This window comes from Somniosus microcephalus, chromosome 3, assembly GCF_052327205.1.
Source record: "Somniosus microcephalus isolate GS21.2 chromosome 3, FLI_Smic_1.0, whole genome shotgun sequence".
Lineage (NCBI taxonomy): Eukaryota > Metazoa > Chordata > Chondrichthyes > Squaliformes > Somniosidae > Somniosus > Somniosus microcephalus.
This window is the reverse complement of record NC_140989.1, coordinates 6,171,233-6,198,209: the sequence shown is the minus strand read 5'-3', so window position 1 is coordinate 6,198,209 and position 26,977 is coordinate 6,171,233. Positions and strand designations below refer to the sequence as shown.

The following is a 26,977-nucleotide window of genomic DNA, read 5'->3' as shown; positions in this document are numbered from 1 at the left end:
TGAGGAGTGGGTGATGTTCAGTGGTAGAGGAGCAGAGGTGCATACAGGGACCTAAAGCCAGAAGAGATTATGAAGGTAGGGTGGGTGATGCCATGGAGGATTAGTAATCCAGGATGCAAATCTTGAAATCGACAAGCTGGAGCATGGGGAGCCATTGGAGTTTGGAAGTTGTGAAGGAGCTAGCAAAGATACCAAAGCAACTTTTGATTTTTATTTCTGCATTTTATTAGACAAACAATACGGATAATGTGAAAAAAAAATTTTTTAATTTGCAGTATATTTATTGACCACTGCATCCTTGGTTAACTTGTTGCAGAGGTAATTTAGAATTTGAAAAAGGTTAGTAGATGATGGGAGAAACTGGGAGATGTTAAATTAACCTGTGTGCTGAGGATTTTTGGAAAAGCTACACTTCTGAAATACAGTATTGGTAATGTAAAACATGTCTGCTTGCTTATGCATTTTTCCATACACAATATGATACAGGTTTTCTTCATGGTATATTTCTCTTTTTTGAAATGTTCTTCATAGTACCAATCTTGGAAGTTGTAACTGGCCTGCTAGGGAATATAGTATAATCTGGGTGGAGAGAAGACATTATCTGAAGTGAAGTAGAATATTGAAGATGTTTCAGATTATGCAGCTAATGTGAGAAACCTGTTATAAACCTAGTCTCCTGTGTGTAAACAGAACTAATCCTTGTAAAATCTGTATTAAGAACCTACTTGCTATTATCATTTCAGTACTGGGTTTAAATTAGTTTATTTACAATATATCAGCACAGATTATATTACTAATTTTTCTAGATTCTGTCTCATCTCCTGCAATGCTCTCTGACCTTATCTTGTCCAGGAGACCCACCATCTGTTCCATCGATCCTAATCCCACCAAACTGTTGACCACCAAACTTCCCTTCCTGGGCCCCATGTTAGCTGATATTGTTAACGGTTCCCTCTCCTCAGGTATTGTCCCACCCCGCACCTTCAAATCTGCCATCATCACCCCTTTCCTCAAAAAACCACCCTTGACTTCTCTGTCCTTGCAAACTGGCAGCTAATATAAAAGGGAATCCAAAAGTCTTCTATAGGCATATATGAATAGTAAACAGGTAGTAAGAGGAGGGGTGGGGCCGATTAGGGACCAAAAAGGAGACCTACGCGTGTAGGCAGAGGGCTTGGCTAAGGTACTAAATGAATACTTTGCATCTGTCTTTACCAAGGAAGAAGATGCTGCCAAAGTCATAGTGAAAGAGGAGGTAGTTGAGATACTGAATGGGCTAAAAATTGATAGAGGAGGTACTAGAAAGGCTGGCTGTACTTAAGGTAAATAAGTCACCAGGACCGGATAACATGCATCCTAGAATGCTGAGGGAAGTAAAGGTGGAATTTGCGGAGGTGCTGGCCATAATCTTCCAATCCTCCTTAGATACGGGGTGGTGCCAGAGGACTGGAGAATTGCAAATGCTACACCCCTGTTCAAAAAAGTGTGTTGAAATAAACCCAGCAACTACAGGCCAGTCAGTTAGCCTTGGTGGGGAAGCTTATAGAAATGATAATCAGGGAAAAAATTAACAGTCACTTAGACAAGTGTGGATTAATTAAGGAAAACCAGCATGGCTTTGTTAAAGGCAAATCATGTTTAACTAACTTGATTGATTTTTTTGATAAGTTAACCGAGATGGTTGATGAGGGCAACGCAGTTGAGATGTGGTGTACAGGGACTTCCAAAAGGCATTTGATAAAGTGCCACAAATAGGCTTGCCAGCAAAGTTGAAGCCCATGGAATAAAGGGACAGTGGCAGCATGGATACGAAATTGGCTAAGTGACAGGAAAGAGAGTAGTGGTGAATGGTTGTTTTTTGGACTGGTGGAAGGGATAGAGTGGTGTTCCCCAGGAGTCGGTACTAGGACCGCTGCTTTTCTTGATATATATTAACCACTTGGACTTGGGTGTACAGGGCACAATTTCAAAATTTGCAGATGACACAAAACTTGGAAGTATAGTGAACAGTGAGAAGGATAGTGATAGACTTCAAGAGGACATAGACAGGCTGGTGGAATGGGCGGACACATGGCAGATGCAATTTAACGCAGAAAAGTGCGAACCGATACATTTTGGTAGGAAGAACGAGGAGAGGCAATATAAACTAAAGGGTACAATTCTAAAGCAGGTGCAGGAACAGAGAGACCTGGTGGTATATGTGCAGAAATCATTGAAGGTGACAGGGCAGGTTGAGAAAGTGGTTAAAAAAGCATATGGGATTCTGGGCTTTATAAATAGAGGCATAAGAGTACAAAAGCAAGAAGGTTATGAGTAACCTTTATAAAACACTGGTTCAGCCTCAACAGGAGTATTGTGTCTAATTCTGGGCACTGCACTTTATGAAGGATGTGAAGGCCTTAAAGAGGGTGTAGAAAAGATTTACAAGAATGGTTCCAGGGATGAGGCACTTCAGTTACGTGGATAGACTGGAGAAGCTGGGGTTGTTCCCCTTAGAGCAGAGATGGTTGAGAGGAGATTTGATAGAGGTGTTCAAAATCATGAGGGGTCTAGACAGAGTAGAGAGAGAGAATCTGTTCCCATTAGCGGAAGGATCGAGAACCAGAGGACACAGCTTTAAGATGATTGGCAGAAGAACCAAAGGCGACATGAGGAAAAACTTTTTTACGCAGCGAGTGGTTATGATCTGTAATGCACTGCCTGAGAGGGTGGTGGAGGCAGATTCAATCGTGGCTTTCAAAAGGGAATTGGATAAGAACCTGAAGGAAAAAAATTTGCAGGGCTACAGGGAAAAAGTGGGGGAGTGGGACTAGCTGAAGCGCTCTTGCAGAAAGCCGGCACAGGTTCGACAGGCCGAATGGTCACCTTCTGTGTTGTAACCATTCTATGATTCTAACTACTGCCGCATCTCCAACCTCCCTCCCTTTCCTCTCCAAGGTCGTTGAACGTGTCGTGGCCTCCCAAATCCATGCCCATCTTTCCCATCATTCCATGTTTGAATCGGGTTTCCGGACCGGCCACAGTACTGAAACGGCCCTTATCAAAGTCACAAATGATATTCTTTGTGACTGACCGTGATAAACTATCCCTTCTCATCCTTCTCAACCTATCTGCAGCCTTCGACATAGTTGACCACACCATCCTCCTCCAACGCCTCTCCGTCGTCCATCTGGGTGGAACTGCCCTTGCTTGGTTCCATTCTTATCTATCAGAATCACCGGCGATGACTTCTCCTCCCACTCCCACACCATTACCTCTGGAGTCCCCAAGGATCTATCCTTGGCTTCCTATTTCTCATCTACATGCTACCCCTCGGCGATATCTGAAAATCAGGTTCCGCATGTATGCCGATGACACTCGGCTCTATCTCACCACCACTTCTCTGGACCCCTCCACTCTCTCTGATTTGTCAGACTGCTTGTCTGACATCCAATATTGGATGAGCAGAAATGTCCTCCAACTAAATACTGGGAAGACAGAAGCCATTGTCTTTGGTGCCCACCACAAACTCTGTTCCCTGACCACTGTTTCCATCCTGGCAACTGTCTGAAGCTGAGCCAGACCATTCGCAACCTTGGTGTTGTGTTTGACCCTGAGATGAGCTTCCGACCACATATCCGCTCCATCACCAAGACCGCCTACTTCCACCACCGTTACATCGCCCGACTCCAACCCTGCCTCAGCTCATCTGCTGCTGAAACCCTCATCCATGCCTTTGTTACCTCTAGATTTGACTATTCCAATGCTCTCTTGGCCGGCCTCCCATCTTCCACACTACATAAACTTGTGCTCGTCCAGAGCTGTGGTGGTCGTATCTTAACTCGCTCCAAGTCTCATTCACCTATCACCCCTGTGCTTGCTGACCTTCACTGGCTCCCGGTCCAACCACGCCTCAGTTTTAAAATCCTCATCCTTGTTTTCAAATCCCTCCATGGCCTCACGCCTCCCTATCTCTGTTAACTTCTCCAGCCCAACAAGGCTTTGAGATTTCTGCACTCTTCCTCTGGCCTCATGCACATCCCCGATTTCAATCACTCCACCATTGGCTGCCGTGCTTTCAGCTGCCTTGGCCCTCGGCTCTGGAGTTGCCTCTCTACCTCCTTTAAGATGCTCCTTAAAACCTACCTCTTTGACCAAGCTTTTGGTCATCTGTCCTGAAATCTCCTTCTGTGGTTCGGTGTCAAAAATATTTTTATTGATAGCGCTCTTGTTAAATGCCTTGGAACGTTTTGCTACATTAAATGTGCTATATAAATGTAAGTTGTTGTTGTTTCTGTACACTGGCACAAATTCTTTTAATATTTTCAGTATTGCAACTTACTTTTAAAAGTACTTGTAGATACTGTCTGGTAGCAGGAGTGATGGAGCCTTCCATCCAAATGGTAATAGATTTGAGCCTTATGCCTACAAAGCAGGTTCTAAGTTGAGTTTCTACATGGTGAATGACCATGGAGGTTTGCCTTTTTTGAGGACCCAGTGTTATTATTTAGTTGCTTTTAAATAGCATATTTGGGTTCTTGAGTGCTCTTGAAGATGTCTAAACTGTGAATTGGACATCAAAAGGTTTTTAGCATGTTTTTCCACTTATGTCTCTCATATTTGTGGCGACTTTGATCATTAAGATTTTCTGTGAACTTTTAGGAGCAGTAAAAATCAAAATCAGACCGGGAACCATAATCCTGCTCTGATTGTCCTGCACCCTGATTGCTTTTTGACTTGGCAAAAGGTGGCAACCCTACAAAAACTAGAGCCCTAAATATGCTTCCCGTCAGCTAACCACAGAACATTGGTGATCGTGGAGCATGACTTCGCTGTGCCCTCACTGATGAAGTCAGCTGCATCCCTTATCTCATTTTGTCTTGCAATTTTGCATAGGAAGAAAAGGTTTGAATTTCTTGAAAGTGAAGAATAGTTGCTGCACAGAAAGTAATCATTTACTATGTCTGGTGTCTTTGTTTTCATCGTGATGTGTAAAGGCTGGTTGAATACTCAGAACAAAGTGTGCATGTCAAACAAATCAAAAACAAATTGTTTTAATGACTCTTCTGTAGTGCTGGTGACTCGCTGTGGTTTCTCCTGTTGATTTTGAGATGAAAAAAGCGATTGCAGGGTGTTAGCATGTCATCAGACCCCCACAATCACTTAAAGTGCACCTAATGACAATAACTAATGTAAGTTCGATGTAATATGCCTAATTACACTGATGCAGCTTTTAATGCAAATTGGGGGAAATTTACTAATACAGGTAGACTATCCTTTATCCGAAAACCTCGGGACCAGCCGTGTTTCGGTTTTTGGAAAATTTCGGATTTCGGAAGGTATTTTATAAGACTGGGAAATTTGTCAGGGGTGGGTCAGCGGGGGTCGGCGGGGAGTCGGCGGGAGTCGGGGTCGGCGGCGGGGGTCGGGGTCATGCGCACGACTTACGCTGACCCTCTGCTCAGCGTAAGTCGTGCGCCACTCTGATCATGTCGTGCGCACGACTTACGCTGAACGAAAAAACCTTCGGTTTTTAGAGGGTTTCGGTTTTCGGAAGTTCGGATAAAAGGTAGTCTACCTTCAGTATTAGTAAATTTGACATCAGTAGTAGGGAAAATGCTAGAATCTATTATTAAGGACGTGGTAACAGGGCACTTGGAAAATAATAGGATTGGGCAGAGTCAGCACGGATTTATGAAAGGGAAATCATGTTAGACGAATCTGTTAGTTTTTTGAGGTCGTAACTAGCAGAATAGATAAGGGGGAACCAATGGATGTGGTGCATTAGGATTTTCAGAAGGCATTCGGTAAGGTGTCACACGAGGTTATTAAACAAAATGGGGGCTTATGGGATTGGGGGTAATATACTAGCATGGATTGAGGATTGGTTAACGGACAGAAATGAGAGAGTAGGAATAAACGGGTCATTTACGGGTTGGCAAGCTGTATCTAGTGGGGTACCGCAAGAATCAGTGCTTGGGCCTCAGCTATTCACAATCTGTATCAATATTTTGGATGAGGGGATCAAATGTAATATATCCAAGTTTGCTGCTGATACAAAGCTAGGTGGGAATGTAAGTTGTGAGGAGGATGCAAAGAGGCTTTAAGGGGATATAGACAGGCTAAGTGAGTGGGCAAGAACATGGCAAATGGACTATAATGTGGAGAAATGTGAAGTTATCCACTTTGGTAGGAAAAATAGAAAAGCAGACTTTTTTAAATGGAGAGTGTTTGGGAAATGTTGGTGTTCAGAGGGACCTGGGTGTCCTTGTACTCGAATCACTGAAAGTTAATATGCAGGTACAGCAAGTAATTAGGAAAGCAAATGGTATGTTGGCCTTTATTACAAGAGGATTTGAGTATAAGAAAAGATGTCTTACTGCAATTATATAGGGCCCTGGCGAGACCACACCTGGAGTATTGTGTACAGTTTTGGTCTCCTTAGAGACGTCCTCCCAGAGTCACAATGCGGATTCCGCCAACTAAGGGGCACAATGGACATGATCTTCACCGTGCGTCAACTACAAGAGAAATGCAGGGAACAGCACCAACCGCTGTACATGGCCTTCTTTGACCTCACAAAGGCCTTCGACATTGTCAACCGTGAGGGATTATGGAGTGTCCTCCTCAAATTCAGCTGCCCTCAAAAGTTTGTCACCATCCTCTGCCTGCTTCACTACGACATGCAAGCCATGATCCTGACCAACGGATCCACCACAGACCCAATTCACGTACAGACCGGGGTCAAGCAAGGCTGTGTCATCGCACCAAAGCTCTTCTCAATCTTCCTGGCTGCAATGCTCCATCTCACCCTCAATAAGCCCCTCACTGGAGTGGAGCTAATCTACAGAACAAACGGGAAACCGTTCAACCTCCGTCGCCTCCAGACCAGATCCAAGGCTGTCCCATCCTCTGTCATCGAATTACAGTATGCAGACAACGCTTGTGTCTGCGCACACTCTGAGGCCGAAATCCAAACCATCGTCAACACCTTCACCGAAGCGTACGAGAGCATGGGCCTTACACGAAACATCCGTAAGACAAAGGTCCTCTACCAACCTGCCCCCGCCACACAGTACTGCTCCCCGATTATCAAAATCCACGACGAGGCCTTGGACAGCTTGGACCACTTTCCATACCTCAGGAGCCTACTGTTAACAATGGCAGGCGTCGATGACGAAGTCCAACACCGCCTTCAGTGTGCCAGTGCAGCCTTCGGTTGCCTGAGGAAGAGAGTGTTTGAAGACCAGGACCTCAAACCCAGCACCAAACTTATTATCTACAGAGCAGTAGTGATACCCGCCCTCCTGTATGCTTCAGAGACATCGACCATGTACAGCAGGCACCTCAAAGCACTGGAGAGGTACCACCAACGCTGCCTCCGCAAGATCCTGCAAATCCATTGGCAGGATAGGCACACCAACGTCAGTGTTCTTGTTCAGGCCAACATCCCCAACATCGAAGCTTTGACCACGCTCGATCAGCTCTGTTGGATGGGCCACATCGTCCGCATGCCCGATACGAGATTCCCAAAACAAGCGCTCTACTCGGAGCTCTGACATGGCAAGAGAGCCCCAGGTGGGCAGAGGAAACGCTTCAAGGACACCCTCAAAGCCTGCTTGAAAAAGTGCAACATCCCCACCGACACCTGAGAATCCCTGGCCCAAGACCGTACAAAGTGGAGGACAAGCATTCGGGAAGGCGCCGAGCACCTCAAGTCTCTTTGCCTGGAGCAAGCAGAAGCCAAGTGGAAGGAGCGCACGTAAACCCAAGCATCCCACCCGTCTGCCCCACCTGTGACAGAGACTGTAGGTCCTGCATTGGACTCATCAGTTACCTGAGAACTCATTTTTAGTGTGGAAGCAAGTCATCCTCGGTTCTGAGGGACTGCTTAAGAAGAAGTGTATTGTGTACAGTTTTGGTCTCCTTACCTAAGGAAGGATATACTTGCCATAGAGGGAGTGCAACAAACGTTCACCAGACTGATTCCTGGGATGGGGGAATTGTCCTATGAGGGGGGATTGTCCTATGAGGAGAGATTGAGTAGACTAGGCCTTTATTCTCTGGAGTTTAGAAGAATGAGACGTGATCTCATTGAAACATACAAAATTATTACAGGGATTGACAGGGTAGATGCAGGGAGGATGTTTCCCCTGGCTGGGGAGTCTAGAACCAGGGGTCACAGTCTCAGAATAAGGGGTCGGCCATTTAGGACTGAGATGAGGAGAAATGTCTTCAATCAGAAGGTGGTGAATCTTTAGAATTCTCTACTCCAGAGGGCTGTGGAGGCTCAGTCGTTGAGTATATTCAAGACAGAGATTGATAGATTTTTGAATATTAAGGGAATCAAGGGATATATATCCGGAAACCTCTCTTAACCGGCAAAATTCAAGAGTAGGTTCAGGTAAGTTTTACTGTTTATTAGTGGCCGTGTAACCGGGGTTCCTGGATCTGTGGCCGTGTAACCGGGGTTCCTGTACCTGTGGCTGTGTAACCGGGGTTCCTGTACCTGTGGCCGTGTAACCGGGGTTCCTGTACCTGTGGCCGTGCAACAGGGACTCCTGGATCTGTGGCCGTGTAACCGGGACTCCTGCACAAGTGCCGTGTAACCAGGACCCCTGCACCTGTGGCCGTGTACGGGGCTCTCGTACCTTGGTAAGTATACCTCTTTGTAATCCGGACTTTTTGATCAACCGGCACCACGCCGGTCCCGTCGGTGCCCGATTTATTTAAAAAAAATAAAATTAAAAAAAAATTCCTGTATGATGTGCTGTTTGGACAAATTTGATTTGTATATTCAATCAAGTCGTCAGAACCAGAAATCTAGCCTATGTTGTGTAGTTAAGATGGTTACAGCATTTATCCATGAATTTTAATGAGGTCCATAAGGACCTACTTCTAAGTTTTACTGTTCACTGCTTTTGTGTATGGGAATAGTTTGTCCATTCACATTTTATTTTGAGTTTATAAGGGTCCACAAATTTAATTGCTCAAACTTTTTCTTTGCACAACCATTAACTGATTAAATATGATTCTTTCTCCCAACCTTTTCCCCCCCCATTCGCCCCCTTAATTATTTAAAAATGTATAACTTTTTGGCATCATGGTACATAAAATACAAAAATTGATTCAAACTGGAACTCAACTAATTACAGTCAGAAGTTCCTTTAGTTTGAATTCTCATAAGTAACTGACATGGATGTTTTAAAGAAACTCAAATACACCGCCCCTGGATGTTGAAGCTTTGTTATCAACACACAATGAGATTGTCATTTTACATATTTTTGTACAATGTCATTGTGATGTAACTTAGAGAAATTTAAGCCTTTTAAGATCGCTTCCCAGTGGTAATTAACAAGTGCAACACTTCACTTTTCTAGGCGGTGGATAGTTTGGCCTCCTTATTATTGCAGTCTAAGTTCTAAAACCTGAGCTATTACAATAAAAGGCTTTGTACAATTGGAAATCCTGTAGTTTTAGATTGAATTGTTTTGACTAGTGTAGCCCATAGCTACCAACAGATGGCGCTTTCAGCTCACATCATGAAGACTAGAGTATACTGCACCAAGGGGAAGAACAGGTAATTTTAGTCCAGTGTGGCCAATAAATAAATGGACGTATTGCATCACCTGCAGTTGCATGGGAAGATGTCGAGGGAAGGACATCTGGAAGTAAGGATAGTGGAAGAGTGAACAAGGGTATTATGGAGGGAACAGTCTCCAGAAAGGGAAGAGGGGAGGGGAAAATATACTTGGTGGTGGGATCATGTTGTAGGTGGTAGAAATGAGAGAAAGTGATCTGTGAAAAGTGAGAACAAGGAGGACCTTGATGATGTGAGAGGAGAAGTGGGAGTAGGTAAGAGCAGAGACCTAGGAAATGGGTGGATATGGTCAAGGGTCCTGTCATCATTGTGGAGCAGAAACCTCATCTGAGGAAAAGGACAACATTTTGGAAACTCTAGTGTGCAAAGTGGTGTCATCAGAACAAATGCGATGGAGACAGAGAAACTGGAAGAAAGGAATGGAGCCCTTACAGGAAATGGGGTGGAAAGAAGCATAATCCAGGTAGTTGTGGGAGCTGATTGTCTTGTAATAGATGTAAGTGGAAGGCCCATTGGGAGAGATGTAAAGAGATAAGTCCAAGAAGGAAAGAGTCAGAGGTGGAGTATGCAAAAGTGAGGGATGGGTGGAAATTGGAAGCCACCATTATTCACCATCCCCTATTTCTGGAGTGATCGCCACTCAAATACATCACATTCAAGCACCAAGTGCTCTGCAGTTTGGGACAAGGATACAATGAGTGACACAGCTTAAAGTATGAGGGCAGTCGTTGGAAAAATGTTAAGCAATTTGCATGGCCTGCAAATGAAAACAGATTTTATTAAGAAATGTATACTGACTTGTGCTTAGGCAGAAATGTGAGTTTTTTTTTGCCCCTCTCTCTATTCTCTGGAGTATTCCTTTTAAGTGAGAATTTTTTGTCTGCTTAGTTATCACCCTGTAATTCTGATTAGCCCTTTAAAACAGCAATTGAAGTAAATTGCATTTACCGTTTGCAATCAGTTGAATTGCCTAGGGTATTTCACTTATGTCAGTGATGAGGGTAAAACAATCTCACTGATACTGCATTTTCACTAAGAAATGTAGTTTCTTAATCAACAGCAATTTATGATTGTGGTTGTGCAGATCTGAAAATATGTTACACCAGTGAGAAAAAATTTAATATATTTTGAAGATTCTTTCCACCTTTCTGAACAAAATGTAACAAGTGCCATTATTGTCACTTCTATACTACTTTCACCAATAACCTGCTCACTTATGCCCAGTTTGGGTTCCGCCAAGACCACTCAGCTCCAGACCTCATTATAGCCTTGGTCCAAACATGGACAAAGGAGCTGAATTCCAGAGGTGAGGTGAGAGTGACTGCCCTTGACATCAAGGCAGCATTTGACCGGGTTTGGCATCAAGGAGCCCTAGTAATGAAGTCAATGAGAATCAGGGGGAAAACTCTCCACTGGCTGAAGTCATACCTAGCACAAAGGAAGATGGTTGTGGTGATTGAAGGTCAATCATCTCAGCCACAGGACATCGCTGCAGGAGTTCCTCAGGGCAGTGCCCCTGGCCCAACCATCTTCAGCTGCTTCATCAATGACCTTCCCTCCAACATAAGGTCAGAAATGGGGATGTTCACTGATGACTGCACAGTGTTCAGTGCCATTCGCAACTCCTCAGATAATGAAGCCCACATGCAACAAGACCTGGACGACATTCAGGCTTGGGCTGATAAGTGGCAGGTAACATTCGCGCCACACAGATGCCAGGCAATGACTATCTCCAACAAGCGAGAGTCTAACCACCACCCCTTGACATTCAACAGCATTACCATCGCTGAATCCCCCACCATTAACTTCCTGGGGGTCACCATTGACCAGAAACTTAACTGGACCAGCCACATAAATACTGTGGCAACAAGAGCAGGTCAGAGGCTAGGTATTCTGCGGTGAGTATCTCACCTCCTGACTCCCGAGAGCCTTTCCGCCATCTACAAGGCATAAGTAAGGAGTGTGATGGAATACTCTCCACTTGCCTGGATGAGTGCAGCTCCAACAACACTCAAGAAGCTCGACACCATCCAGGACAAAGCAGCCCGCTTGATTGGCACCCCATCCACCACCTTAAACATTCACTCCCTCCACCACCAGCGTACCGTGGCTGCAGTGTATACCATCTACAAGATGCACTGTGGCAACTCACCAAGGCGGCTTTGGCAGCACCTCCCAAACCCGCGACCTCTACCACCTAGAAGGACAAGGGCAGCAGGCGTATGGGAACACCACCACCTCCAAGTTCCCCTTCAAGCCACACACCAACCTGACTTGGAAGTATATCGCCGTTCCTTCATTGTCGCTGGGTCAAAATCCTGGAACTCCCTCCCTAACACCACACAGACTGCAGCAGTTCAGGAAGGCGGCTCACCACCACCTTCTCAAGGGAAACTAGGGATGGGCAATAAATGCTGGCCTTGCCAGTGACGCCCACATCCCATAAATGAATTGTTAAAAATATATGTGCTTTCTGCCCAATCCCTAACTATTTTAAACTAAGGTTTTAAATTTAAATAAGACTGACTTTGGTGGAATGAGGCAGGAATTGACTACAATAGACTGGGCAGAACTATTAATGGATAAAACTTCTGATGAACAGTGGAAGGTGTTTAAACAAGGATTTGGTAGTTAAATGTGTAATTAAACAACCTTGATCAACAAGAAGTGAGAGATAGTATAAACTAAAAGAAAGGGCTTGTACTAAAGCAAAGTACAGTAGAGATCTCATGGACTAGGAGAGATAAGGAACAGCAAAAGGATGCAAAGAAAGTGATAAGAACGTCAAAAAGGGAATACGAGAAAAAGCTTGCGAGGGATATCCATGTCAACACTAAAGATTTTTATTAATATATTCAGAGAAAGATGGTGACTGAGAGCAATGTTCTCTGTAACTTTTTTTTTGTGCACTGGCCCTTTAACTGGCTGCGTGGCCCATTCAAATTTTCGTGCATGTGCAGTTATTCCCATTGAAAAGCCGGTGAGCGGCCACACAGCTTAGCGTGAACGTTGGCTGAGAGTAATGTGGGCATCTTATGACAGATGCAGGTAATATTGTAATTGGAAATCCGGAAATGGCAAACTTACTAAATAGGAACAGGAGTAGGCCATTTAGCCCCTCAAGCCTGTTCCACCATTCAATGAGATCATGGCTGATATGTGACCTAACTCCTAAATAGCTACTTTGTATTGGCCTTCACAGTAGAGGATGAGGATAAAGTACCAGAGATACAAATAAAAATAAACGAGGAACTAACTAGATTCAATATAAGTTTTTGTTTAAAAATCGGAATTGCAAAACTAATGAGATTAAAGATAGACAAATCTCCAAGACCCAATGGTTTCCATCCCAGGGTTTTAAAAGATGTAGATGAGGAAATTGTTGATGCATTAGTTATGATCTTCCAAAATTCTCTCTTCAGGAATTGTTCCCTTGGATTAGAAAATTGTCAGCATCATTCCACTATTTAAGAAGGGTAGGAGAGATAAACTAGGAAATTATAGATCTATTAGTCTAACAGCAGTTGTGGAGATGTTACTAGAATCTGTTATTAGGGACAGAATGACTGAGCACTTGGACAAATATGAGATCAGAGAGAGCCAGCATGGAATTGTAAAGAGTGAGTCATGTATAACGAATCCAGTTGAATATTTTGAGGAGGTAACAAACGTGATAAATAAGGGAGTGTCTATGGATATTATTTATATGGACGTCCAGGAGGCAATCAGCAAGGTTCCACATAAGAGTCTGCAACTTGCTGTTTTGGATAAGGAATTGGTTAGGAAGTAGGAAACGGAGACTGGGGATAATGGGTATGTACCCAAATGGTAGGATGTGACTAAAGGATACGTCATGTCTAACAAATCTAGTTTAATTGTCCCCAGGAATCTGTCCTGGGGCCTCAGCTTTTCACTATATTTATAAATTCATTGGATGAAAAATCTAAGTGTGCTGACAACACTAAGTTAGGGGGCACAGTAAATAGTGTAGATGGGAGCAGAAAGTTGCAAAGGGACATTGAGAGATTAAGTGAGTAGGCAAAACTGTGGCAAATGAAGTTAATGTAGGAAAATGTGAGGTCATGCCCTTTGATGTGAAGAAAAATAGATCAGAGTATTTTCTAAATGGCAAGGTGCTAGAAACTATGGATGAGCAGAGATATTTAAGGGGCAAAGTACAGAAATCACTAAAAGCTAGTGACAGGTACAAAAAATAATTTAAAAGGCTAATGGAATGTCGGCCTCTATTGAGAGGGCTGTTATACAAGGTGGTGGAAGTTATGTTACAGCTATACAGAACTCTGGTTAGACCTCATCTGGAGTACTGCATTCAGTTCATCCTTCACTGGCATTGCACCTCAGGAAGGATATATTGGCCTTGGAGGGGTGCAGCACAGATTAGAGTTGGAGTTAAGATATAGATCAGCCATGACCTAATTGAATGGCGGAACAGGTTCAAGGGGCTGAATAGCCTACCCATGTTCCTATGATGGTGTAATTTATTTTATTGTCTAATTTCTCCCCAACTTTCCTGTAGCTGCTGACTCTGCATAGAAACATAGAAGATAGGAGCAGGAGTAGGCCATTCGGCCCCTCAAGCCTGCTCCGCCATTCAGTGAGATCATGGCTGATCATCCAAATTTAGGACCCTGTCCCTGCTTTCTCCCCATATCGCTTGATCCCTTTAGCCTTAAGAAATATATCCAACTCCTTCTTGAATATATTTAATGAATTGGCCTTTACTGCCTTCTGTGGTAGAGAATTCCACAGGTTCACCACTCTCTGGGTGAAGAAATTCCTCCTCATCTCTGTCCTAAATGGCTTACCCCTTATCCTTAGACTGTGACCCTTGGTTCTGGACTCCCCGACCATTGGGAACATCCTTCCTGCATCTAGTCTGTCTAGTCCTGATAGAATTTTATAAGTTTCAATGAGATCCCCTCTCATTCTTCTAAACTCCAGCGAGTAGAAGCCCAATCGACCCAATCTCTCCTCATACGTCATTCCTGCCATCCCAGGTATCAGCCTGCTGAATCTTCGCGGCACTCCCTCCATGGCAAGAACATCCTTCCTCAGATAAGGCGACCAAAACTGCACACAGTACTCAAAATGTGGTCTCACCAAGGCCCTGTACAACTGCAGCAAAACATCCTTGTTCCTGTACTCAAACCCTCTCGCTACGAAGGCCAACATACCATTTGCCTTCTTAACCACCTGCTGCACCTGCATGCTTACCTTCAGCGACTGGTGCACAAGGACACCCAGGTCTCGTTGCACTTTCCCTTCTCCCAATCTATTGCCATTCAGATAATAATCTGCCTTCCTGTTTTTGACACCAAAGTAGATAACCTCGCATTTATCCACGTTATATTGCATCTGCCATGCTTCTGCCCAATCATCCAACTTGTCCAAATCATACTGGAGTTTCTCGGCATCCTCCTCCCAGCACACACGCCCACCCAGCTTTATGTCGTCTGCAAACTTGGAGATATTACATCTAGTACCCTCGTCTAGATCATTAATATATATTGTGAATAGCTGGGGTCCAAGGACCGATCCCCGCGGTACCCCACTAGTCACTGCCTGCCACTCGGAAAAAGACCCATTTATTCCAACTCTTTGCTTTCTGTCTGCCAACCAGTTCTCTATCCAAGTCAATACCTTGCCCCCAATCCCATGTGCCTTAACTTTACACGCTAGTCCCTTATGCGGGACCTTATCGAAAGCCTTTTGAAAGTCCAAATACACCACATCCACTGGTTCTCCCTTATCTATTTTACCAGTTACATCCTCAAAAAATTCCAGTAGATTAGTCAAGCACGATTTACCTTTTGTAAATCCATGTTGACTTTGTACAATCCTGTCACTGTTTTCCAAGTGCTCTGCTATTACATCTTTTATAATGGACTCTAGCATTTTCCCCACTACCGATGTCAGGCTTACCGGTCTGTAATTCCCCGTTTTCTCTCTACCACCTTTTTTGAATAGTGGGGTAACATTAGCTACCCTCCAATCCATGGGTACTGTTCCAGATTCTATCGAATGTTGGAAGATGACCAACAATGCATCTACTATTTCTAGGACCACTTCCTTAAGTACCCTAGGATGTAGATTATCAGGCCCAGGGGATTTATCGGCCTTCAATCCCGTCAATTTCCCTAACACCATTTCCCTACAAATACTGATTTCTTTCAGTTCCTTTCATCAGACCCTATGTTCCCCGATATCTCTGGGAGGTTATTTGTGTCCTCCTTTGTGAAGACAGAACCAAAATATGTATTTAATTGGTCCGCCATTTCTTTGTTCCCCATTATAAATTCCCCTGATTCTGACTGCAAGGGACCTACGCTTGACTTCACCAATCTTTTTCTCTTCACATATCTATAAACGCTTTTACAGTCAGTTTTTATGTTCCCTGCAAGCTTACTCTCATACTCTATTTTCCCTTTCATAATTAATCCCTTTGTCCTCTGTTGAATCCTAAACTGCTCCCAATCCTCAGGTTTACTGCTTTTTCTGGCCAATTTATATGTCTTCTCCTTGGATCTTATGCTATACCTAATTTCCCTTGTTAGCCACAGTTGAGTCACCTTTTTTGTTTTATTTTTATGCCAAACTGGGATGATCAAATTCTATAGTTCATCCATGTGGTCTTTGAATGTTTGCCATTGCCTATCCACCGTCAACCCTTTGAATGACATTCCCCAATCAATCCTACCCAACTCGCGCCTCATACCATCATAGTTTCCTTTATTTAAATTCAGGACCCTAGTCTCTGAGTCAACTACTTCACTCCATCTTAATGAAGAATTCGATCATATTATGATCGCTCCGACCCAAGGGGCCTCGTACAACAAGATTGCTAATTAATCCTTTCTCATTACATAATACCCAGTCTAAGATGGCCTGATCTCTCGTTGGTTCCTCGACATATTGGTCCAGCAAACCATCCCGTATACACTCCAGGAATTCCTCCTCCACAGTATTGTTACTAATTTGGTTAGCCCAATCTATATATGTAGATTAAAGTCACCCATGATAACTGCTGTGCCCTTATTGCATGCTTCTCTTATTTCTCTTTTAATGCCATCCCCAACCTCCGCCTTACTGTTTGGAGGTCTATATACCACTCCCACTAACGTTTTCTGCCCCTTGGTATTTCTCAGTTCTACCCACACAGATTCCACATCATCAGAGCTGATATCCTTCCTTACAATTGTGTTAATCCCCTCTTTAACCAGTAATGCTACCCCACCTCCTTTTCCTTTTTGCCTGTCTTTCCTGAATATTGAATACCCCAGCCTTGGCCACCCTGGAGCCATGTTCCCGTAATCCCAATCATATCATATTCGTTTACCTCTATTTGCGCAGCTAATTCATCCACCTTATTACGAATGCTCCTCGCATTAAGACACAAAGCCTTCAGGCTTGTTTTTTTAACGCTCTTGGACCTTTTCGAATTATTATTTACTGTGGCCATGTTTGATTTAAACCATTGATTTCTCTGACTGCCACTTTTATTTTTCTCCTTCCTATCTTTTGCTTTTATCCTTGTTTCCCTTTCCTCTGTCTCCCTGCTCAGGTTCCCAACCCCCTGCCATTTTAGTTTAAACCCTCCCCCAGAGCACTAGCAAACACTCCCCCTAGGACATCGGTCCCGGCCCTACCCAGGTGCAAACCGTCCGGTTTGTACTGGTCCCACCTCCCCCAGAACCGGTTCCAATGTCCCAGGAATTTGAATCCCTCCCCCTTGCACCATTCCTCTAGCCACGTATTCATCTGAAATATCCTTCTATTTCTACTCTGACTAGCACGTGGCACTGGTAGCAATCCTGAGATTACTACCTTTGAGGTCCTATTTTTTAATTTTACCTCCAACTCCCTATATTCAGCTTTTAGGACCTCATCCTGTTTTTTTACCTATATCGTTGGTACCTATATGCACCACGACAACTGGCTGTTCACCCTCCCCTTCCAAAATGTTCTGCAGCCGCTCTGAGACATCCTTGACCTTTGCACCAGGGAGGCAACACACCATCCTGGAGTCTCGTTTGCGGCCGCAGAAACACCTATCTATTCCCCTTACAATAGAATTCCCTATTACTATAGCTCTACCCCTCTTTTTCCTCCCGTCCTGTGCAGCAGAACCACCCCTGGTGCCAGAAAGTTGGCTGCTGCTGCTTTCCCCTGATAAGCCATCCCCCCCAACAGTATTCAAAGTGGTATATCTGTTTGAGAGGGGGATGTCCACATGGGACTCCTGCACTACCTGCCTGCGCCTACTACTCTGCCTGTTGGTCACCCATTCCCTTTCTGCCTGTGCAACCTTTACCTGCGGTGTGACCAACTGATTAAACGTGATATCCACGACGTCCTCAGCATCGCGAATGGTCCAGTATGTATCCAATCGCAGCTCCAGCGCCACAATGCAGTCTGCCAGTAGCTGCAGCTGGATACACTTCCTGCACACATGGTCGTCAGGGACACAGGAAGTGTCCCTGAATTCCCACATAGTGCAGGAGGAGCATACCACAGGGCTGAGCTCTCCTGCCATGACTTACCCTTTAATTAATTCAAATTAAATTAAATCAAATCAATCCCACCAATTACACTACAGTTAAATTATATACTTAAGGGCCCTGGTTTACCAACAGTCCCCGCTACACCACAGAGAGCTTATAGAAACTATAAACCACAGAGTTTAAGTTTGGAAAAAGAGAGAAATACTCACCAACCAATCACTTACATGCTTTCTGGTGACGTCACACTTCGATTACATTTTACTTCTCTCCCTCCCTCTGAGCTCGGAGACTGGAGATTGGTAAGCCTACCTGAGCCTCGCCGCTGCTTTTATCACCGCCTCCGCCACCTCGCTCCTCACAGGTCTGCCGCCGCTCCGAGGCCTACCTGAACCTCGCCGCTGCTTTTATCACCGCCTCCGCCGCCTCGCTCCTCACAGGTCTGCCGCCGCTCTGAGACCTACCTGAGCCTCGCCGCTGCTTTTATCACCACCTCGCTCCTCACAGGTCTGCCGCCGCTCTGAGGCCTACCTGAGCCTCACCGCTGCTTTTATCACCGCCTCCGCCGCCTTGCTTCTCACAGGTCCGCCGCCACTCTGGGGTTCAGTTTCAGGGATGGTGGCAGCTATTTGGTAACTTGTCCAACTGGCTGTATTCATGTGTGAGTGTTAGCAGGCTATTCAGCTGGGCACTGCTGTCCTCACAGATTCGTTTTGTAGATTTGAGTATAGTTTAATTTTTAAAAGGACAGGTTTGACCAAGAAATGTGATCTTAATATAGCATTGCCGAATCTCTCCTTTTTACACTTTTTCTTGCTATTTTGATTGTGTAAAATTATACAAAGTTTGCTTTCTTAAATGGTGTTGATAGATTTTTTAATTTACAGTTTACTTATAACATTTAATTTCTGCACATGCTCTTTTCAGCTCCATTAGGCCCTCTGCTTTGTCAGAGCTGCTTAACCTCATGGAAAAAGGATTTATATCTTCATCTGCAGCAAAACAGGTGAGTAAACACTCATTTCTGCTGAAAAATTTCCAATTTTTTTTGCATGAAGTAACCATGCACAAAGGCTTATAGCACCTTTTTGTTATTAAAATAAAATCTATTACTGATTTTCTCAATATTACTAAAAACATTTTCACTGGTTTTCTGATAGATTTTGATTCAAATGGGGAATCCACTATTTTAATAACCCAAGAGATGGGACTAGGTCATCCTTGTATTGCAGTATTTTTTTCCCTGCAGTTTCCTCTGTCCCCTCCTCCTCCTCCTCAAGGTGTTGACTCCTTGCTGGATATGGTTCATTGGGTGCCAGACATCCTCCAGTTCTTCACTCAAGTGCATTTGTGTCAGTTTTGAAAGTATCGGCAGTCTATTCAGCCGTGATGGGCATCAGAGCCAAGACCAATCCTTTTCTTCCATTATGTGCCCCTTGTAGGAATGGGTACCCAGGTTAATTCTTCCCTTCCTTTACCTAAGAGTGCTGAGGACACTTATAGCCCCCTATTGTCCCCTCATCTGATATAAACTAATAGCCCAAATGGGGTATCGAAACCTAGTATGATCTTGTTCTGTATGGCTCAACTATTGACTGGATAAAGATGCTGAGCTGTGAGGAGACCCTTTTACTACAGCATTCAATGACGTTAAGAAATATATGCAGTATAAACTATATTAGCGCTGTCATAGTAATGAGGGATTTATGTGGTGATACCAATTCTAAAAATCATAATATAAAGAATTACATAATTCATTTATTTGATTAACATGATTAGCTAATTCTGTAAATTGTACTTTTACAGAACTGTTTACTGCTCCAATCACCTATAGAAGTGAATTAATGTATTTTTCTCTGGTTTTGAATTGGATTGGTAGGTATTTGTTGAACTGTGGAAGGGAGAAGGAAAAACTGCAGCCCAGATAGTTGAACAAAAAGAATTGGGACTGATCCAAGACCAGAAGAAACTAGAGCAGATCTGTCAGTGTGTTATTGAAGGTCACCCTGCAGAGGTAGGCTATTTCAACAGATGCTGCTGCCTTTTTAAAAAGTTTACCTGAGTGTCAGATTGAGGAAAAACTAGGACTGTGGCAAATAATTACTGCAAGATAAAATAGTTCTTCCTCATTAATGTTGACATTATAGTCAGTTCTCTGCCATTCGCCTGTCTGAAAAATGAATTTTGTGAGTAGAGCAGATGGTGATGGAATTTTGAAAAGTGATTTTTTAACAGTCAATAAAATGCAATGATAGATGTAATACTTTAGCTATTGCTAAAATACAGTTTATAGTATTTAATTAATTGAGTATATTTTAAGCGATGGTTTAGAATAATGAGAGGGGATCTCATTGAAAAGTATAAAATTCTGACAGGGCTAGACAGACTGGATGCAGGGAGGATGTTTCCCCTGGCTGGGGGGTCTAGAACGAGGGGTCACAATCTCTGGGTATGGGGTAGGACATTTAGGACTGAGGAGGAGGAGAAATTTCTTCATTCAGAGGGTGGTAAACCTGTAGAATTCTCTACCACAGAAGGCTGTGGAGACCAAGTCACTGAATATATTTAAGAAGGAGGTACAAAAGGCATCAAGGGGTATTGAGATAGAGGATGAGCCATGATCATATTGAATGGCGGAGCAGGCTTGAAGGGCCGAATGGCCTACTGCTCCTATTTTTCTATGTGCATATAAGGTTTCTATAAAACATAGTGGCTGGGGGCTTTATATTTCTCCCCCCTCACACACACATTGAGATGTGTGGAGGAGGAATTCCTGGAGTGTTTACGGGATTGGATTCCTGGACCAATATGTCGAGGAACCAACCAATCTTAGACTGGGTATTATGTAACGAGAAAGGATTAATTAGCAATCTTGTACGAGGCCCCTTGGGTCGGAGCGATCATAATATGATCGAATTCTTCATTAAGATGGAGAATGAAGTTGTTGACTCAGAGACTAGGGTCCTGAATTTAAATAAAGGAAACTACGATGGTCTGAGGCGCGAGTTGGGTAGGATTGATTGGGGAATGTCACTCAAAGGGTTGACGGTGGATAGGCAATGGCAAACATTCAAAGACCGCATGGATGAACAACAGAATTTGTTCATCACAGTTTGGCATAAAAATAAAACAAAAAAGGTGACTCAACCGTGGCTAACGAGGGAAATTAGGGATAGCATAAGATCCAAGGAGAGGACATATAAATTGGCCAGAAAAAGCAGTAATCCAGAGGATTGGGAGCAGTTTAGGATTCAGCAAAGGAGGACAAAGGGATTAATTAAGAAAGGGAAAATAGAATATGAGAGTAAGCTTGCAGGGAACATAAAAACTGACTGTAAAAGCTTTTATAGCTATGTGAAGAGAAGAAGATTGGTGAAGTCAAGCGTGGGTCCCTTGCAGTCAGAATCAGGGGAATTTATAATGGGGAACAAAGAAATGGCAGACCAATTAACTACATATTTTGGTTCTATCTTCACAAAGGAGGACACAAATAACCTCCCAGAAATGTTGGGGAACATAGGGTCTGATGAAAGGGAGGAACTGAAAGAAATCAGTATTTGTAGGGAAATGGTGTTAGGGAAATTGATGGGATTGAAGGCCGATAAATCCCCAGGGCCTGATAATCTACATCCTAGGGTACTTAAGGAAGTGGCCCTAGAAATAGTAGATGCATTGCTGATCATCTTCCAACATTCGTTGGAATCTGGAACAGTACCCATGGATTGGAGGGTAGCTAATGTTACCCCACTATTCAAAAAAGGTGGTAGAGAGAAAACGGGGAAATACAGACCAGTAAGCCTGACATCAGTAGTGGGGAAAATGCTAGAGTCCATTATAAAAGATGTAACAGCAGAGCACTTGGAAAACAGTGACAGGATTGTACAAAGTCAACATGGATTTACAAAAGGTAAATCGTGCTTGACTAATCTACTGGAATTTTTTGAGGATGTAACTAGTAAAATAGATAAGGGAGAACCAGTGGATGTGGTGTATTTGGACTTTCAGAAGGCTTTCGATAAGATCCCGCGTAAGAGATTAGCATGTAAAGTTAAGGCACATGGGATTGGGGGCAAGGTATTGACTTGGATAGAGAACTGGTTGGCAGATAGAAAGCAAAGAGTTGGAATAAACGGGTCTTTTTCCGAGTGGCAGGCAGTGACTAGTGGGGTACCGCAGGGATCGGTCCTTGGACCCCAGCTATTCACAATATATATTAATGATCTAGACGAGGGAACTAGATGTAATATCTCCAAATTTGCAGACGACACAAAGCTGGGTGGGCGTGTGTGCTGTGAGGAGGATGCCGAGAAACTACAGGATGATTTGGACAAGTTGGGTGATTGGGCAGAAGCATGGCAGATGCAATATAATGTGGATAAATGTGAGGTTATCCACTTTGGTGTCAAAAATAAGAAGGCAGATTATTATCTGAATGGCAATAGATTGGGAGAAGGGGAAGTGCAACGAGACCTGGGTGTCCTTGTGCACCAGTCGCTGAAGGTAAGCATGCAGGTGCAGCAGGCGGTTAAGAAGGCAAATGGTATGTTGGCCTTCATAGTGAGAGGGTTTGAGTACAGGAACAAGGATGTCTTGCTGCAGTTGTACAGGGCCTTGGTGAGACCACATCTTGAGTATTGTGTGCAGTTTTGGTCGCCTTATCTGAGGAAGGATATTCTTGCCACGGAAGGAGTTCAGCGAAGATTCACCAGGCTGATACCTGGGATGGCAGGAATGACGTATGAGGAGAGATTGGGTCGATTGGGCTTGTACTCGCTGGAGTTTAGAAGAATGAGAGGGGATCGCATTGAAACTTATAAAATTCTGGCAGGACTGGACAGACTAGATGCAGGGAGGATGTTCCCGATGGTCGGGGAATCCAGAACCAGGGGTCACAATCTAAGGATAAGGGGTAGGCCTTTTAGGACAGAAAGGAGGAATTTCTTCATCCAGAGAGTGGTGAACCTGTGGAATTCTCTACCACAGAAGACAGTAGAGGCCAATACATTAAATATATTCAAGAAGGAGTTGGATATATTTCTTAAGACTAAAGCGATCAAGGGGTATGGGGAGAAAGCATGGACCGGGTACTGAACTTGGATGATCAGCCATGATCGCATTGAATGGCGGAGCAGGCTCGAGGGGCCGAATTGCCTACTCCTGCTCCTATCTTCTATGTTTCTATGTTTAAAAGGGAGATAGCTACTATGGGGAGGCAAGGTTATTAAAGGGATATGAAGGAAGAATGGGGGGGTTGGGATTAAAAAGATAAAGATTTGCCATGACTAACAAAATGATGGGTTGAAAGACCTACTCCTGTTCCTTTGTTTTACAATTTCAGGTCCATTTATCTCTAGGTGATCCATGACTTCATTTATAGAAAGAGGCCCCATGCAACCAGCTGCAGCTTAATTCACTGTAGTGGAGCTGAGACTTTGGCCCTACCTGGGAGTCAATCTAGAGTGAGCTAACACTGGAAAAACAGACTATGTTCTCATACTTAACCAGGGAGCAGTAGAAACTTGCATTTGTATAGCACCACTAATGTAGAACATCTCGAGGCACTTCACGGAGGCATGAAGAAAAATGGATGCTGAGCCAAAGGAGGAGAGATTAAGCGGGATGACCAAAAGCTTGGTGAAAGAGATGGGTTTTAATAAGGGTCTTAAAGGACGAGATGGAGAAACAGTGGGGTTTAAGAAGGGAATTCTAGAGAGTGGAATCCTGGCAGTTGAAGGCATGGTCACCAATGGTGGGCCGAAGTGGGAGGGTACACAAGGAGAGGAATTGAGAGTTTGGGCGGGGCGGGGTGGGGAAAGCAATTGTAGGCTGGATGAGGTTACAGAGATAGGGAGGACAAGGCTATGAAGATATATAAATTCAAGGATGCGAACTTTCAATTTGAGGTACTGGGGAACTGTGAACCAATGTAGGTTAGCAAGGATGGGGGGTGTTAGGTGAGTGTATGGTTTAGGATAGGATTTAGGCACCAGAGTTTTGGATGAACTGCAGTTTATGGACGATGGAAGACTGGTCGGGGGAACATTGGAGTAATCGAGTCTGAAAATGACAAAGACATGTATGAGGGTTTCAGTGGCAGACGGACCTAGCTAGGGTGGAGATGGGTGATGTTAGAGGTGGAAGTAGGCAGCCTTTATGATGGAAAGGATATGGGGTTGAAACCTCAGCTCAGGGTTAAACAGGACCTCAAAGTTGCAAACAATCCTAACAGTGGCTGGAAGGGAGAGAGAGTTGGTGGCAAGAGTGTGAAGTTTGCGATGGGGACTGAAGATGATGATGGCTATGGTCTTCCCAGTGTTTTTAGCTGGAGGAAGTTATGGCTCATCTAAGACTGGATGTCAGACAAGCAGTCTTATAGCACTGATGCAGTGGAGGTGGTGGAGAGATACATTTGGGTGTCATTGGTATATAAGAGAAAGCTGATTCCACGTCTGCAGATTATATCACCAAAAGACAGCATGTAGGTGAGGAAGAAGAGGAGGGCAAGGATGGATCTTTGGGGGGCACAGGGTGACACTGCAGGGGTGGGAAGAAAAGCCATTGCTAGAGCTGTCAAGGATGGCTAATGCACGACAGTCATAGAGAATTTCATTTGTAACTTTGATTTGTGCCATTTAGGTGCGGTTGGAGGGGAAGACACCTGCTTGGAGGGTATCAAACAGGGAGTTGCAGGAGAGATAATCACAAATCTGGACGGTGACACTTTAAAAGACCTTGGCGAAGAAAGGGTGATTAGAGATGGGGCAGTAGTTAGTGAGGAGAGGGGTAAAGGGTAAGTTTTTCAAGGAAGGATTGATGATAGAAGTTTAGAAAGGAAAGGGGCAGCGTTCGAAGAGGTATCAGCAGCACAGGAACCAGGAAGGGAAGTTGGGTGTTAAGGAGTTTAGTGGAATGGGATCAAGGGAGCATGAGGCAAGTCTCATGAAGATGAACTTGGAGAAGATAGAGGGTGGATGGGAGAAAAACTAGAGAGTGATGGGGCTTCATGGCTAAAGGGGTTGGGGCCTGGGGAGTTTTAGACAGTGGAGAAGGGGGAAGCTACAGACACAGCTGAACAGGTAGTCTCTGTCTTGGTGATGAAGAAATCCATGAGCTCCTCGCACTTAATGTTTGAGGTGAAGGTGGAGTGGGCAGGGCAGAGAGTAATTAGGAAGCAGTTGGTAGTAGAGAAAAGGAGCTTGGGCAAGGGTAGTGGGTGGTTTTTAGCAGAGTAGAGCGAGGCTCAGTAGAGCTTGATTTGGCCAAGCCTGATCTCTACCACTTTTCAGGGATTTCTGTGGCTCTTCCACCAAAGTTACGGTAGACAATGGGGAGAACCCCTGCAGAAATTCACCCCCTGTGGTCTCCTCAGGCTGTCCAGCTGCTATAGCCCCTGCACTCAGAAGTGGTCTTGTTTGCAGCACTTAGAGAATTAAAACTTCAGTACTGCAAATTGTTATAGCATTTGAGAAGGGAAGAACACTACCTGATTCCCACCACTATTAGCATCACATAGCTCGGACAGCAGTAATCAGAGCCAATAGAAGAGGAAGAGTACTAACAAGGGGAGAGAGGGATACATACGCGCAATTCAATTTCCTACCCTAAACTCCCCCTTTATTTTCCTCACTCCTAATGTTCACGTTCTTTATCTGAGGAGATGAGTTGGAATCTTGCTCCCAGCCTTCTGATCGTGGCATTATAGTTAGCCATCTTTTTTCTGCCACTATTGCCACTCGGCAACTTCATAATACAGCAGAGTTGAGATCAGAAATTGTGGGTGCAGACCTGTATCTCAGCTATTTCATGGTGTGTGGCAAGGAGGACTCCAGAAATTAAACCTTCCTGGCTGTACTTTGGCAAGATATGTGAAATCTCAAGAGACACTTCATGTTGAGCACACCTGCACAGTAAATGTGCTAAATGTTTGAGACCTTGAACAGGATTTAACATTTGGTATCTCATCTTGTATCGAAGGAAACAGATGGTTAATCCCAGTTTTTAGTTAATGATTGAGTGATCCAAGATTTACTAGGAAGTGGTGACTAATGGTGTAACATATAATCGCAATGTAGAGATATTTTTAATGGTACAAATGTTGCTATTCAGAATTGAAATTGAAATCTTTTCTGTTCAAACTGCTGTCCCCACTAGATTAAATAATGTAACCATCAAGTCCCTTGGGAGTGTTAAAGGGGTTAGTGCACTGTTCATACTGATTTCTTGGGTTGGAGCTGTGCATATGGTTATCTTGCCAAACATTTCTTTATAACTGGAGGTAGAAACTACTCTGCAATGTTCAAAAACACTAGGTTGCAGTAATGATACAAAATAAAAAATAGTATTTGTGCTTAGCCTGGTTACGCTCCTGTCTTCCTTTTCATTTATTTTGTAGGTTTCTGAAATACAGCAAGGAAACTGGAAAGTGTTAAATAAACTGATTGGCCAGGTTCAGAGGGCAACACATGGCCGGGCCGCCCCCACCCTAGTGAAAGCCATTTTGGAAAAGAAACTGTCCTGAAAGCTGCAACAATCAAGACAGAAAGCAAAACTGATTTAATTCTGCAGTTACATTGAATCAATCGGAACTGCCACTCTGAAGTTGTGCGGTGGTTGGCCCGATCTATTGCCATAACTTCGGTGAGCGATTGACGGAATCCCCACAGATACAGTTGTTTACATTTATTCTCTGGGGGTTCTGCCACATAATTTGAGGTTGATGGAAATTTTTTTTAAATTGCATGTTAATGATTAAACACATCCTACTGGTTACCTGCAGTATTTGCACAGTTGTGTGTGTCTATTATTGTTACCACAATGAATTGCAGGCAGATTGTGTGTGCCACAGGCAACTACAGTACCTGCATTGTGTACTAATCAT

At 43.9% G+C, this 26,977-nt stretch overlaps 1 protein-coding gene across 1 annotated transcript in view; it reads left to right on the top strand.

Annotated features, from left to right (window-relative positions):
* Positions 1–26,822, top strand: part of LOC147120811 (glutamyl-tRNA(Gln) amidotransferase subunit B, mitochondrial-like) — a 38,672-nt gene extending 11,850 nt beyond the window's left edge. Inside the window, exons 4-6 of the mRNA XM_085978867.1 lie at positions 19,027–19,105; positions 19,979–20,113; positions 26,492–26,822. Coding sequence (XP_085834993.1) covers positions 19,027–19,105; positions 19,979–20,113; positions 26,492–26,617 — 340 coding nt within the window. The 3' untranslated portion in view covers positions 26,618–26,822. The remainder of the gene's footprint in view (positions 1–19,026; positions 19,106–19,978; positions 20,114–26,491) is intronic.
* Positions 26,823–26,977: the final 155 nt, after the last annotated feature.